General features: G+C 50.2%; 2 protein-coding genes across 2 annotated transcripts; both read left to right on the forward strand.

The window, feature by feature from the left end:
* The first annotated feature begins 1,283 nt into the window (after positions 1-1,283).
* Positions 1,284-2,203, forward strand: LOC132005918 (olfactory receptor 8U3-like). The gene is given in 2 exon segments (XM_059383433.1): positions 1,284-1,722; positions 1,725-2,203. Coding segments are annotated over 2 exon segments (918 nt in total).
* A 4,939-nt stretch (positions 2,204-7,142) lies between these two features.
* On the forward strand, positions 7,143-13,030 carry LOC132005919 (zinc finger protein 501-like). The gene is made up of 3 exons (XM_059383434.1): positions 7,143-7,300; positions 9,552-9,678; positions 11,952-13,030. The coding sequence occupies exons 1-3, from the start codon at positions 7,154-7,156 to the stop codon at positions 13,028-13,030; spliced, it is 1,353 nt and encodes a 450-aa protein (XP_059239417.1). The 5' UTR covers positions 7,143-7,153.
* Positions 13,031-15,327: the final 2,297 nt, after the last annotated feature.

Consider the following 15,327-nt stretch of genomic DNA (forward strand, 5'->3'; position numbering starts at 1 on the left):
GGGAGTTCCAGGCCCACCCCCAGCTGTCCAAGGCTGCCATCCCATAGCACTGGAAGTGACATCGGCGACAGGGGCTGATGGAGCATGAAAAAAGTAATACTTTCCATGAAGAAGTTTAGAGATATATTTTCACGTCTATTTTATTACACAATCCCAGCAGCTCAGGGACCACAGTGGAAAGGAAAATAAGGAACACACACTCACAAAGAAACATAACAGTAAGAGCCAACCTTTAGTGACAGCCCCATCACCTGCCAGAACTTGTTTTAAGTATGTTTCTTGCAGTCCTCAGGTGCTCCCACAACACACACTATATCCTACAGAGGAGGAAATCCATCCTACAGAGGAGGAAATTGAGTCTCTGGGAGATTAAGGTATTTGTGCATGGTCACACAGAATCCAAACCCTGGACATCTGGTGCAAAAACATTCTGTGCACCACTTCCCTCCCCTACAGAGCTTCCTCTGAGGGATGCCGGGAAACAAAGACAAGAGGAAAAGGGGGCCCTGCACTCAGGTGGGGGTGCTTGCAGCCTCCCGCGGGAAACAGACCTTTACAAGGCCTTGGGTTGGGTGTCACCATGACAATGTTATGAAGTTATGAAGCAAGTACACATAAGACCAGAAGTCTTAAACTGGAGGGCCCATTGGATAGGCACAATGTTTTAAATTTGAACTTCCTGCCAATGTAAAGAAGTCAGGAAAATTTCACATTTGTTAAAGGATTTTATTTATTTATTTGAGAGGGAAGGAGTATGCATGAGCATAAGCTGAGCGGGGGGAGGGGGCAGAGGGAGAGGGAGACACAACCTCGGAGCTGAGCAGGGAGCCTGACATGGGGCTCCATCCCACGACCCTGAGGCTATGACCTGAGCCCAAATCAAGAGTCAGATGCTCAAATGACCGAGCCACCCAGGTGCCCCAGGAAATTTCACAATGAAAAAACAACCTGGAATTCTGGCTTTTCTTGGCAAATATCAGAGGATCTGGCAGTGCTTGGTCCCCCAACAGCTAGCACGAGCTTAGAGCAGCTGTCTCTCTTGAACAGAACATTGTGTACACTCCCCCTACCCCCACCCATGACACTCCACCAGATGCATCTGCCAGACACTGTGAGTATCTGGAGTTTGAGACCACCAGGGAAGGCCGTGCATGTGCATTTAATTCAGACGCAGCTCACCTCCCCTTCCTTTCCTCCTAGGTCTTTGCTGTTGTCTCCTCATTCCCCTCGTGGCTGTTCCTTGAGTGGCCTCAGCAGTTCAGGACTTCTTCCAAAGGCCGACCATGCCCAATCTCACAGCAGTCTCTGTCTTCCTCCTCCGGGGCTTCTCCACAGTCCCCCAGTTACAGTTGCTCAGCGCCGCCTCCTTCCTTCTCATTTACCTGGCTGCCATTCTGGGGAACGTGGCTATCGTGGCCGCCGTGACACAGGACGCGCACCTGCACACGCCCATGTACTTCTTCCTCAAACACCTCTCCTTGGTGGATATCTGTTCCGTGTCCACCACCCTCCCCCGGGCCCTGGTTGCCACCATGCTGGGCTCCAGGGACATCTCCCTCCATGCATGTGCATCCCAGCTCTTTGCCTTTGTCTGCCTTGGGTCCACTGAGTGTTTTCTCATTACCTCCATGGCTTTCGATCGTTGTCTGGCCATCTATAAGCCCCTGTTGTACAGAGCAGCCATGAGCCCTGAGACCTGCATCTCCCTGGTGTCGGTGGCCTGGGGCTTGTTTTCTCGGCCTTCCACACAGCCAACACCTTCTCCCTGCCCTTTTGTGGCCCCAACGTGATCGACCACTTCTTCTGTGACATCCCTGCACTCATGCGGCTAGCCTGTGCCAATGCAGATGTCCACGAGGCTGCAGGATTTGCAGTCAGTGGCTGCGTCATCATGAGCTGCCTTGGCCTCACTGTCTTGTCCTACGTCCGCATCTTGGCCACCGTGTGTCGGATCCGCTCCACTGCCAGCCGCTGGAAGGCCCTGTCCACCTGTTCCTCCCACCTGGCCACTGTGCTCCTGTTCTATGGCTCCGGCAGCTCTGCCTACATGCAGCCCCGCACCAGCTACTCCCCAACGCAAGGGCTTGTGGCAGCTGTCTTCTACTCTGTCCTCACGCCCACCCTGAATCCACTTATCTACAGCCTGAGGAACAAGGACATGAAGGGAGCCCTGCAGAAGCTTTATCCTCGGGGGCCATTTTAGGACTTGGCATCTGGACATGGGAAGCACCCAGCAATCCACCCTCACAGGAGGTCCCTGTGGCCACGGTAGAGGTGCTAGTGCCTCCGGACACCACAAGGAACACACCTGTAGCCAAAAAGTTGGCAGCCAAGCTGGATGACAATGAGCTATGCCATCTACCTAGTAGATGTCCAGGTAAGCTAGAGATATGTCCAATGTGCTGTTAATATAGGCAAATGGTACTATAGGTACACAGGGGAAGATGGAGGGACAGGGAGTAAATAATTTAAATAGCGGGATCATTCCATCCAAGAGCCCCTTCGATGACCCTATGTCCCAGAGAGTCCAATAGGAGACCTCCCTTTCAGTTTCCATGGGCCTTCTGCAGGTGGGCACACCTTGGCCTACTCAATGTGCTTCATGGTTAGCGGTAGACATTTTTCATCTAATGCCTGTCCTGAATGCAAGCCAATGACTTCAATCAGAAGAAGCAGCAAATATTCCAGAAGAAAAACAGGCCATTTTGGACTTGTCCATATACACTGTGTCATCTTCATGTGAATCCTTCCCAAGGGAATGTCAAAGGCATTTTCATCTTTCTACCATGTTTACCTGGTAGCCTTTTATGAGTTGGATTTTTTGGTTCAGTTGCTTTCATAGAAAACAACAAACAGTGGGTTAAATGATACAGAAGGCTTAGTTCTCTTTCGTTTAAACATCTGTGCTTGAGGTAATTCTAGTGTCTCTGTGCCACAAAGTCGTTCTGAGACCAGGTTCCTCCTGTCTCTTTGCTCTACCATTGCCTAAGTTCTCCTTATCCGCAAGGTGAGGGAGAGCTCACCAGCACCTCATTCACAATCTGGCTTCAGGAAGGAATAGAGAGGAAATAGAGGGCAAGCAACATGGTTTTAAGATGTAAACCAGAAGTTTCTGCTAATACCGCATTGGCTAGTGCTTAGTCACATGGCCATGCTGACCCAAAAAGGAGGCTGGGAAATGTCTCCAGTTGGGTTGCCATACACCAAGATAAAACTCTAGAAAGAAGGAAAGAACAGTTCCTTTTTTTTTAAATTTATTTTTATTTTTTGAGAACAGTTCCTATTTTTTGATCGTTCCTCCATATCCACTCTTTTGATGAGTGACCATCTATCTTTTTTTATTGATTTACAAAATGATCATCTTTTATTTCTTCTATTACAAGAACAAAGCTATCTGATAATACCACATTTGTAAATAATAGCAAATTATGGTTCTAGTAAGCTATTTCTTTCTTTCTTTCTTTCTTTCTTTCTTTCTTTCTTTCTTTATTATTTATTTTCAGCATAACAGTATTCATTATTTTTGCACCACACCCAGTGCTCCATGCAATCCGTGCCCTCTATAATACCCACCACCTGGTAACCCGACCTCCCACCCCCCACCCCCGCCCCTTCAAAACCCTCAGATTGTTTTTCAGAGTCCATAGTCTTTCATGGTTCACCTCCCCTTCCAATTTCCCCCAACTCCCTTCTCCTCTTTTTACTCATCCTATCATCATATTTCCAATTCCTCTTTTGTTCCCAGACCATCTTTACTAGTCACTCTTATATGCACTATCTCTAACATTTGAAACACTTCATGATGTGGTTGTAATTCTCTTCACTTTGCAGATAAGGAAAATAAAATACAGATAGATTAGGCAATTTACCCAAAGTTAAGAGGATGGGGAAAGGATCAATAATTTTATCCAGAAGCACTCAGGGTTCTATTTTTGAATGATAAAAATTAGACTGTATTTCTCTTTGACTTTAAATACCTTGGGGCGCCTGGGTGGTACAGTCAATTGTATCTGACTCTTGATTTCGGCTCAGGTCATGGGATCAAACCCCACATGAGGCTTCATGCTGGGCATGGAGCCTGCTTGAGATTCTCTCTCCTTCTCCCTCTTCCCCCACCTCTCTAAAAATAAATTAATAAATTTTTTTTTAAAGCAACCTTACTTTGTTAAGACATTTTGTGGGGAGATTTTAGGAAACTGTTGCTGTGCTACCAACATATCCTTGAGGATACCAGCCTCTTGATCAAATGCATAACCCTTGGGAGTTATTGTCCAAATTGTCCAAAAAGAGAAAAGGAGCCTCCACAACCCTCCCATCCAAAGCAGCTCACCTCCTGGTCACTCTCAATGCCCTCATTTTGTTTTATTTCCTACTTGAATTTCTCGCCACCTGTAATTACCTAGATTGTTCAGTTTGTTTGTTCTGCTCCCCACCGCCCCTTCCAGATATAACCTCCATGAGAGTGGCACTGCCTTCTGCGTGCTGTGGCCCCAGTGTGCAGCATACTGTCTGGCACGCACTGGGCGTTCGATATGTATTTCTTGAATAAACCAATGTGATGCAGAACAACAAAAAAACAAGAGCCGGAGTGGCTATGGCGTTAGCTGGAGTCAGAGGGCCTTCTGAGCACTTAATGGCTTCTTAGCCCCTTCCCCACACTCACTTGTGCCACACCTGCATGCCTCTTTGGGCTCCACAAACCCAGCTCAAACAACCCTCCCCTAATCAGATTATTAAGTGCAGCTGAATCCAAACCAACACTGATTAGAAGACAGACTCTTATTTTACATTTCGCTAAGAACGAAAAAGACACTATCAATCAACGATGACACCTTCTCAATGAAACACAAGAGAGCAAGAGCGTGCTGCTCAGCCTTCAGATCACAGCTCAAATACCACTTCCTGATCACCCCTCCTGGCTCAACCTAAGTCATTTTCCTTCTATGCTCTTAGAACTCCCATTTCTCCAAAATACACACCGCAGTTTCAATAAATTGTTTAGTTATCTGTTTACAGATCTGTCCCCCACACACCAGAATGAAAGCTGAATGAAGGTGATTACGTGTTTGTTTCCTATTATCGAATGGCGAGCTGGAAAGCCAGCTCTCTGGAGAAAAATACTGTAGCACTTGCCAACTGCCATGGCCTAAGTAATCTCACCACAGCTGATGTCAAACTAGGAGTCCGCAGCCTAACAACCGATCTGCATCATTTCTGAACATTTAAAGTGAGCTCTTGGGGCGCCTGGGTGGCTCAGCGGGTTAAAGCCTCTGCCTTCAGCTCCGGTCATGATCCCAGGGTTCTGGGATCGAGCCCCGCATCGGGCTCTCTGCTCAGGGGGAGCCTGCTTCCTCCTCTCCCTCTTTCTCTCTGCCTACTTGTGATCTCTGTCATATAAATAAATAAAACCTTTAAAAAAAAAATAAAATAAAGTGAACTCTTGTGCGACCTCCCAGCCTGCTCCAGCACGCAGTTGTCCCAGGACCAAAACTCAAAAAATAGATTGTTAGTGAGTGAATACACTGACATTAAACCACGATGAGTGAAGAGCAGCAAGGACTTCAAACTGAGCACACGTGCAGGCAGCTTTCTGTCCTCCTCCACGCCTGTGCCTTCTCAGGTTCCACCTCACCAGGTGGCACTCAGGCACTCTCTTACCCCCTCCTCTTCCCATTACACTCCACATCCAGCATGTCCCCCAGTGCAGGTTTAAACCCACGCACGTCACACTATGCCCATGGCCACCAACCTCTCCTGGCACACCATCGTCTCTGTCTGGACCACTGCAACGGCCTCCTCTCCGATCTCCCTGCCTTCACTCTTGGCTTCCCAAACTCACCCTCCACCCAGCAGCCACCGGCTCCTGTGAATGCATAAATCGGGCCACGCCACCCCCCCCCCGTTGCGGCCCTTCAGTGCCCATCCACTGCCTGGGGCTCTCCGGCCTCCTCCCCTGCACCCACCCCTGCATCTTTCACCCCCAGCTATGCGGGCGTTACCTTGGTTCTTCAAGCACATCAACCTTCACCCTGTCTCAGGGCCTTTGCACTGGCTCCTTTCTCAGCCTGGTATGCCCTTGCCGAGCTGGAGCGTGGCTGCTGCTGCCCACGCTTGAAATTCGCTTCAAATGTCATTTCCTGGAAGGTGCAGAGATGTTCCCAAGCCGCCTCTTTGGGCAGCATCGTCCTTTCGCCTCTTACTGCCTTCCAGTGCCTCATTTGTGGGGTATTACTCCCCACTTCGGAGACAGGAAATATCCGCTCTGTGGGGCTAGTTCCTGTTTCTCAGACAAGGGCTCTCACTTGGGAGACAGGGAGTATCCGCTCTGCGGAGCTGGTTCCTCCTTCTCACAGGAGCTGAGCTGAACCCAGGAAGGATGGAGCCCCAGCGCCACGGGGACGTACACCGGAGCACCGGTCTCTGAACCACAACTCCCAGAGAGCTCTGCGCCCGGGCGCCGCGAGCGCTTCCACTTCCAGCCGGGCCGCATCTGGGCTGCAGTTCTGTGGAGGTGTGGTGCGCGCGTGAGCTAGTGTAGGTCTGTGCGTGTGTCCCTTGCCGAGTGTGACTTTGTGATCCGTGACTCGGTGGGAGTGTGTGTGTGATGAGGGCATGTCGGGTGTGTCTGATGCGGTGACGTCCGCGTGGTGAGGCGTCTCTGCCGGTTGCTGGAGTGAGCGCGGGGGTGGGGGGGGGGGGGCGTGAGCGGAGGGTGAGGCGGGGGGTGTGTGGGCGGGGGTGGGGGGGGGGGTTGTGTGGGTGTCTGAGGGTGTCTCTCGCGCCGTGTGTGTGTGTGTGTGTGTGTGTGTGTGTGTGTGTGTGTGTGTGGTGTTGTCTGGGAGTGTCCGCAGTCTGCCTGAGGCTGGGTGTGCATGTTGAGTGTGGAAGGGCCTGGTGTGTGAGTGTGAGTTTGTCCTCGTCCGAGGGTCTGTGTGACTGAATGCAGACCTGTGTGTCACGAGGGTCTATGGTAATTTGTCATTTAAGGGATCGTATGTGACTGAGTTGGGGGCGTTAGAGCAACGGGGAGCCCAGTCCTGTGTGACTCCTGTGGCTCTGGTAATGGAGTTTGGCTTCTGTGTGTGGTTTTGTGCGGGAGGGGCTTACGTGGAGGGCGAGTTTGTGTGGCTGTTGTGGTTCGTGACCCTGTGCCATGCTGGATGTCCCTGTGGGAAGGGCTTCCAAGCACTTGCCTGAGGAAGCGAACAATGTGCGTGTGGTTGTGTTTGTGCGCAAGTATAACAAGTGTCCCCAAACCAGGTGGCCACACTGTGCTGAGTCCGCGTGGCTGCGTTCATCTGTAAGTGTCATTGTCCCTTTTGCATGAGATTTCTTGGGGATGCCTGTGGAATTTTGTTCCTGGGTGGTGCGGCTTGTGATGGAACTTGCATTCTCCCGGGGAACACAGTGAAATAGTGCCCGTCACTGATAAATGCTCGGGGAGGAAACACTAGAGGGCGGGGGGGACATAGGGACTGGGTCCGCTCACTGAGTTTGGGCCGGTAGAAACACCCTTTGAGGACGGAGGTCTAGGCTCAGCCCTGCATGGTGAGAATGACCTGGAGGAGAAGTGGGAGGAAGAGTGTTGTCAGCAGAGGGAGAGGTGAGGACAGAGGCCCTAAAGCAGGAATGAGCCTGGGATCCTGGAGGAACAGCAGGACGGTGAGGGGGTGAGCAGATGAGGCCACCACTGGTCGGCTCGGGTTACAAGGCCAGACCTGATGTCAAGAGGTGGGGACAGACACCACACTTAAGGTGACAGGTCACCTCAGAGGTACATGGCCAAGGGTATATCTACAGGGAGTGTGAAGGACTGGGGGCACTAATACCATCCGCCACAGTAACGCTGTCACCATGTCCTACAGGTAGATACCATTCTATCCCCATTTCTCAAATAAGGAAACTGAGTCTCAGAGAGAGGTCCTGGAACTTGTCCAACGCCATACAATTAGTGGGTCGGAGGTGGGATTCAAATCCAAGTACCTTGTTTCCAGAGTTTGGGTTCTCAGCTTAGATTGGGCTGCAGGAAACAGTGCCACTTAACGCATTCCTCTAACTCCAACAAGGGATGTGGTCCTTTCGGGTCCTGGAGGAGGGGCAGTTGTGATGGCCCAGCTGGGCCTCCTCTCTCACCACTCTTTCCTCCTCCCCCCAGCTCGGATCTCAGGCCTCCACCAGGAGAGGTCCTTTGCCGAGGAGGGCATGGTTCCCGGGCTTGTGACTGTGAGGCCCCAGGTCAGTCAGTCTTCGTTGGTCTCCCCTGGGAGGGCCACTGGGTTCTGAAAGGCAGGACGTCGCTTCTGGTTGGGTGTGGAGCACCCAGTGGGGTAGTGGTGGCGGCGGGTGCGCTTCACGTGTTAGTCGGCGGATATCTGCGGGCCTCCTGTGTATGGGGCACCCTGTAGGCACCAGGATGCAGTCCTTTTGAGACTGACGAGGCCCCTGCTTGGGTGGAGACCAGGAGCGATGTGGGGGACACTCAACAAAGACACCAGCCTGGTCATTCAGGGGTGGTAAGTGCTGCGGGAGATCCATGAACGCACCAGGCAGGGTCAGAGGTAGCAACACTAGGCCGGTGTTCTGGTGTTCCGTGACAACTGCTAGCTGGGCTGAGGCGGGGGCACCCTCTTTGGATACAAGATTTCTAGTTTGCGGCAGTCCCCAGCAACTGAATCCTGTGTCAGCAGAGAATTACTTTTCTCAGGAAAGGGAGAAATGGAAGCAGGATGAAGGAGGGCCATGTGTTTCAGGAAAACTGTAAGCATTCGGGCAGCCCACTTCATTCATTCCCACTACCTCGCTAGTCCCCCCCATAGGCACTTGAGTTTGAGATCCCAGAGTTGGGGAGTCACAGTGGGAAACTGAGCCCATCTATAGGGGCGACTGTGACCAGGCTCCAGCCTGTTGTCACTGCAGGAATCCAGGCTTTGCAATGTAAAAGCTTCCTGTTTTTCAAGACATATTTGGATTTTTGTATGAATATCCATGTTTTAAATTATCGGCAGTGCCAATAAAATATTGGCACCTTCCAATAGCCACATGGCACAGACCTCTTCACTTCCCTCGGGTCTTTGTCTAGAGTCACTGCCTTGTAAAGTATCTCCTGACCACTCTAGCTGGTACCTAATGTCCCATCACTCTCGTCCCTGCCTGTTTTTCTCTGTACCACTTAGCACCATCTGACATGCTGTTTGGCTGGTTTATTGTCTAAGCCTGACTGGAATGTGGGACTCACCAGGGCAGGGTTTTGGTCTGTATCCCCAGTGCCTAGAAAGGTGCCTGGCCGTAGGTGACCTTAGTAAATCTTTGTCACACTGAATGCATTGCAGTTTCCCTATAGAGCCCCACGGGAATCAGACTTCAGCAGTCTGTGGGCTCTTCTAGCTCTTGGTTCCAGCTCTTGAACCACCACATGCAACCTCCGCCACACTGTGGTGAGTCCTGAATCCAGCCTGACCCACTCTTTTCTTGTTTGACTCCCCTCCTGACCCCAGGCCCCTTTCCCTATGGACACATGAAGGGCTAGTCATGCTGTGGCCTTGTCATTCCAGGAGCTAATTGCGTTCCAGGATGTGGCGATAGACTTCTCCCAGGAGGAGTGGGGGCAGCTGAGTCCTGGCCAGAAGGTGCTGTACTGGGACGTCATGCTGGAAAACTACAGGAACCTGATCTCACTGGGTAAGGACAGTAGCTTATCAGTGAACTCAGACCCTACCTTACTGCACAGAAGCCAAGGGGCATCGTCTGTGTTGGGTTGAGGCTCAGCCATTCAGTGCCTCTGAGGGTCCTCCCACACTCCTTCCCCTGAAGTGTCTACCTCTCTATAGGAACATAATGGAAACATTAAGGGTAACTCAGACTTCAGGCATGGCTGGAGCCAGGAGCTCAAGTGTTACTTCCTGACCTTAGTCTCTTTGGTCCTCTATAGGCTCCCACTCTGTGTTTCTTAGTTCTGTTTCTTCCTCTCTTGGTTCCACTCCTGGGCTGGCTCCTTCCGTTTCTGGCAGCAATGGGTTCAGTGACACGCTGGTCCCAGGAGGGCAGAAGGCTTTCTTTCCCAGAAGTTCTAACGGAAGTTGCAGGCCCTAGTGCCATCAGACCAAATCTGTTCTCTTTCTTAAGCCAGCTGGAGGCCAGGGGACTGAGCTTTTTAATTGGCCATGCTTGGTTTAGCCATTATTGGTAGCTGTCTCCTGCTGAACACTCAGTATATGCCAGTGTTTGGCTGGGATGTGTTGGGGGGAGGAGAGCCCAAAGGAGGGTCAACAAGGGCGCAGTCAGTGGGGTCCCATTGAAAGGTGTCCACAGAGAATGTACTGTCTACCTCTCAGTTCAGTTTAAAGCCTGTTTCTGCCTCTGCCTCCACCCCTCTCTGCCTTCTTTCCTGCTCTGTCTTGCTCAGTCCCTGTGATGGAACTGACTGCCCCATGTCTGTGTGCCTCAGACTTGTTTCTCCCACAACCCTGGTGAAAGGTACATTTTACATCGCAGCCCACTGCACATGCTGTGTATCCATCAGATATAAATGAAATAAAAATTGTATAAAGTGGGGTACCTGGGTGGCTCAGTGGGTTAAAGCCTCTGCCTTCGGCTCAGGTCAGGATTTCAGGGTCCTGGGATTGAGCCCCGCATCGGGCTCTCTGCTTGGCAGGGAGCCTGCTTCCTCCTCTCTCTGTCTGCCTGCCTCTCTGCCTACTTGTGATCTCTCTCTTTCAAATTAAATAAAATCTTTAAAAATAAATAAAGTAATTAAAAAATAAATTGTATGAAGTGATACTTGTCCTTACTATACACAGTGCACTGTTACTCCATTCTGTCCCGTTGTTTAAAACTTCTTGTCACAACCTACTAAAGCCGTGGTCTCAACCCGGAGTGGTTTTGCCCTGAGGAGACATGTAGCAATGTCTCAAGATTTCTTTGGTCGTCCCTGCTGAGAGGGCACTGTGGTGCAGAGGGGAAGTGGCCAGGAATGCTGCCTGCCATCCTGCAATACCCAGGACAGTCCCCACAACAGAACTTCCTGGCTCAAAATGTCACTGGTGCCAAGGCAAGGAACCTGACTTAGTTCCATGACTCACTGAAGAACAGCAACGGCCTAAAATTGAGTGTGCATGTGCCCCAGCTGCGGAGACCAGGCTGTGGGGTAGTGAGGGCTCACTCCAGCCCATGTGGGCTTCTGAGGCCCCAGTGTCCTGGTCTGCCCTTTCCAGGTTCTCATCCTCCCAGCTGGATTCATCCTTGACATGTTTCTTTCCTCTGTCGGTCAACTCTGCTTTCCCCGATTTTAAAATCTATGCATGCTTCCCCCTTAACCCAGCCTGGTTCCAGGTGTCCTCCTAGTGTCAAGCCTCATTAGAGAGCTGATACATCAGTCAGAATTCTCCAGAAAAACAGAACCAATAAACTATATATTGAGGGATTTACTTTAAGAAATGACTCAACACATTTTGGGGCTGCCCAGCAGGCTGGAAATAAGCTGGAGCCGATGCTGCTGACTTAAGGCAAAATTTCCTATGAAACCTGTTTTTGCTCTGCATGCCTTCAACTGATTGGGTGAGGCCCACCTACATGGTCATAGATAATTTCCTTTACCTGAAGTGATTTTAAATGCTAACCAACATGGGGCATCTGGGTGCCTCAGTCGTTAGGCATCTGCCTTCGGCTCAGGTCATGATCCCAGGGTCCTGGGATTGAGCTCCACATTGGGCTCCCTGCTTGGCAGAGAGCCTGCTTCTCCCTTTCCCACTCCCCTTACGTGTGCTCCCTCTCTCACTGTCTCTCTCTGTCAAATAAATAAATAAAATCTTTTTAAAAAATGCTAACCAACACTTGGATTTGTATTTGATTGAGATTGCTGGGGACTAGAGCATGGTCGGGCTGACAAGACTGATAGTCACAATGGGTAATGGAGCAGCCATCTGATTTTCAGTGTTCTGTCTCACACCTTACAGGAATTTGCGGTTTTGAAAACTTTATTTCAGACTGGGGCACTGGGTCTGACAACAGGATACCTTCAAAGCATAACATCTCTGAAGAGTCACCTCAAAAGAAGGGACATCGGGACATGAACTTCATAAAGGCCTGCAGAGAGAACAGCCTCTCTGAGATGCCCATCCTGGTGGAATCTCTGAGCAGCTTCACAGAGAAGAAAGGATGTCCTGAATGTGGGAGAGCCTTCAGCTCCAAGTCCTTCCTTACTCAGCACTGGCGGATCCACACAGGGGAGAGACCCTATGAATGCAGTGAGTGCATGAGGGCCTTCAGCCAGAGGGCAAACATTACTCAGCATCAAAGAATTCATTCTGGAGAGAAACCATACAAGTGTGAGGACTGTGACAAAGCTTTCAGGTGGAGCTCCTCCCTCTGGGAGCACCAGATCACCCACAGTGGCAGGAAGCCATTTCTCTGTAATGAATGTGGGAAAGGCTTCAGCAAACGCTCAGCCCTCCTCTCCCATCAGAGGATTCACACTGGCGAGAAACCCTATCATTGCAATGAGTGTGGGAAGGCCTTTAGTGATCAGTCTTTCTTCAGCCAGCACCGGAGGATCCACAGTGGGAAGAAACCTTACCAATGCAGTGAATGTGGAAAGGCCTTTAGCTGGGCCTCATCCCTTAATCTCCACCAGAGAACTCATACAAGTGAGAACCCCTATAAGTGTCCCGACTGCAGGAAACCCTTCCAGTACAGGTCCTCCCTCATCAAGTACCGGAAAACCCACACAGGAGAGAAACCCTACAAATGCAGTGACTATGAGAAGACTTTCCGCTACAGCTCCTCCCTCAGCCTCCATCAGAGAACTCACACTGGGGAGAGTCCCTACACGTGTAAGCAGTGCTGGGACGCCTTCAGGTACCACTCCTCCCTGACCAAGCACCAGTGGACCCACAAAATCAAGACACCCCATGAGTGTAAGGAATGTCTAAAAGCCTTTAGTTGTGATTCATCCCTTAAAGTACATCAGAGGATCCATACCAGGGAGAAATCCTACGCATACAGTGAGGGTGAGGAAGACCATTGTGGCAACTGATTTCCAGCAGTTCTTAATAAAACAGACTATGCACATAGAACCTTCAGATTTCTTTCATCCCGGGAGGTCTGAGACATCACATACATTGGTTTTGAGGGTATGCCTCAGGGGTTCCCAAAACCACACCCAAGTTCGGTGACTCAGTAAGAGGACACAAAGGACTGTGCATATAGTCATACTTATGGCTAAGAGTTATAGCAAAAGGATAGAAAGCAAAACCTGCAAAGAGGCGCATGGGGTGAGGTCTGGAGGAAGCTAGGCACAAGCTTTCAGGATTCCTCTCCAAGCAGAGTCACATGGGACACATTTAGTTCCTCCAGCAGGTTGTGACAGCACTGCTCTCCCAGCACTTCCTCCGAACATTAAGCTATTTTCTGACCTCAGGATCTTGGCTCATGCTGTTTCCTCTGCCCAGAACCCTCTCCTCCCTAATGTTCCTTGGCTGCCTTCTCATAAGGTCACCTCTTCAGAAAGCTTTTCCTGGACCACCCAGGCTAAAACTGGCCCTCCCCACTGGCACTCCCTCTGCCCATTTACCATCGTTTTCTTTGTAGCACATACCACCTTTTTTTGCTTATTACCTTTCTCTTTATTGTACACTGAAGTTCGAGAAATACTGGTTTGGGACAAGGTTGAAAAGTTCGTATGTCTGTGGGGGTCAAGCACTTCATGCAGATGCGTGAATGCCTTTAGGTCAAACTCACCTCCAGTTCTGCCACAGGCCCCAAATCACATTTGCACAAAATGCCTGGCCCCTGTTTTTTCAGCCCTTGCCTTAAGCCAGTGTTTTTGGAACTTCAGCTTTCAACAGGAGGGCTTGTTAAAACAGGGTGCTAAGCCCCATTCCCAAAATCTCCTGTTCAGCAGGTCTGGGAGGGAGCCTCAGAATTTCTAAGATGTTTCTAGATATATTCGCTTCCTGGGACCGCTTTAACAAACTGCCACAAACCTGGTGGCTGAAAAAAAGATGTCAGCAGGGCCGTAATCTGGAGCCTCTAGGTAACAGTCCTTCCTTGCCTCTTCAGCTGCTGATGTTCTTGTTTTGTGACTGAATCATTCTAGTCTTAAAATTTTACACGTGTGTGTGTGAGAGAGAAAGAGAGATCGATCTCGTTCTGCTTGCTTATAAGGATATGTTAGTGGCATTTAGGGCCAACCCAGATAATCTCTTCATCTCAGACTCCTTGATCACCTCTGAAAAGCCCTCTTTTCCAAATAAGGCAACATTTAAAAATTCCAGGGATTAGGACCTGATCTCTGTGGGCCATCACTAGTCTAGTACACCAGGTTAACAGGATGCTGCTGCTCCAGGGGCCACACACTGAGAAACACTGCCTTTAAACCACGGGGTAGGTAATAGCATGGCTCGGGACTCACTTGGGCCTGACTTGGAGTCAGTAAGGATACCACCAATTTCTGCCTGTGTGTTCTTGAGCAAATGACTGCCCCTCCCAGTCTATCCACTCCAAATCCCTACCCAGTCAGCAGCAGATCTGGCCCCTAGTGATTCAGATGCCTCAAAATAGGACCTATGGACCAGACATAGCTCACGAGTGTTTTATGGTCCTGAGTGGATTTTTTAATTAGTTGCTTTGATTAAAATATTGGGAGACATCACATAAAAACTGAGCATTCCAGCATCTCTTGAAAAGTCTAAGATCATGTGACAAGAGGTGCTTTGTTGAAGATTATCCCGCTTCCTCTTCATCATTTCCCCCTTCCTGCCCACCTGGCTCCCTCACATACGCCTCATGGGGCTGATTCTCGAAGCCCAGCTCCCTTCTCTCTATACCAAGCCTAACATTTTACCTGAGAGGCTGAAGTGGGCCAGGTGCCAGACTGTGGGTCCTCTATTTCTTTCTTCCTGCAAGATCCCACCTGTAGGAGATGATGGCCGGGGCATCAGCACTGAACCCAGACCTTCCCAACTGGAAGTATCAGCGGGGGGAGAGATTTGAAGCTAATGTGGTGGTGTGGCTGACGCACTGAAGTCATATTCATAAGTATGTGTGTGGGTACACATACACACACACACACACACACACACACCATGCACACTGCTAAGCTTCTCAGATTCCCTGGAGAAAGGGTCTCCAGCTTACATAAACATTTCAGGAGCATTCGTGGCCCCCAACTGCTTGTGGAACTCGGGTTTGGTTGGCTTGGGTACATGCAGTGGGGCAACACTGAAGTGACGCCATTCCTGGAACACTGGCTTTTTAAAATGAGAACCCTAACAAAAAAGAAAAACCACACACAAGGAAACCCCCACTGCAACAGTATGTAGGAATGACTAA

This window comes from Mustela nigripes, chromosome 17 (assembly GCF_022355385.1).
Source record: "Mustela nigripes isolate SB6536 chromosome 17, MUSNIG.SB6536, whole genome shotgun sequence".
Taxonomy (NCBI): domain Eukaryota; kingdom Metazoa; phylum Chordata; class Mammalia; order Carnivora; family Mustelidae; genus Mustela; species Mustela nigripes.

What these genes read in the sequence shown, in the direction of transcription:
- LOC132005919 (XM_059383434.1), top strand. Translation starts at nt 7,154, where the DNA reads ATGCTGGATGTCCCTGTGGGAAGGGCTTCCAAGCACTTGCCTGAGGAA. An exon ending in CCGCGTGGCTGCGTTCATCT is followed by an intron (nt 7,301 to 9,551) that starts GTAAGTGTCATT and finishes TTGTCATTCCAG; the next exon opens with GAGCTAATTGCGTTCCAGGA. An exon ending in CAGGAACCTGATCTCACTGG is followed by an intron (nt 9,679 to 11,951) that starts GTAAGGACAGTA and finishes CACACCTTACAG; the next exon opens with GAATTTGCGGTTTTGAAAAC.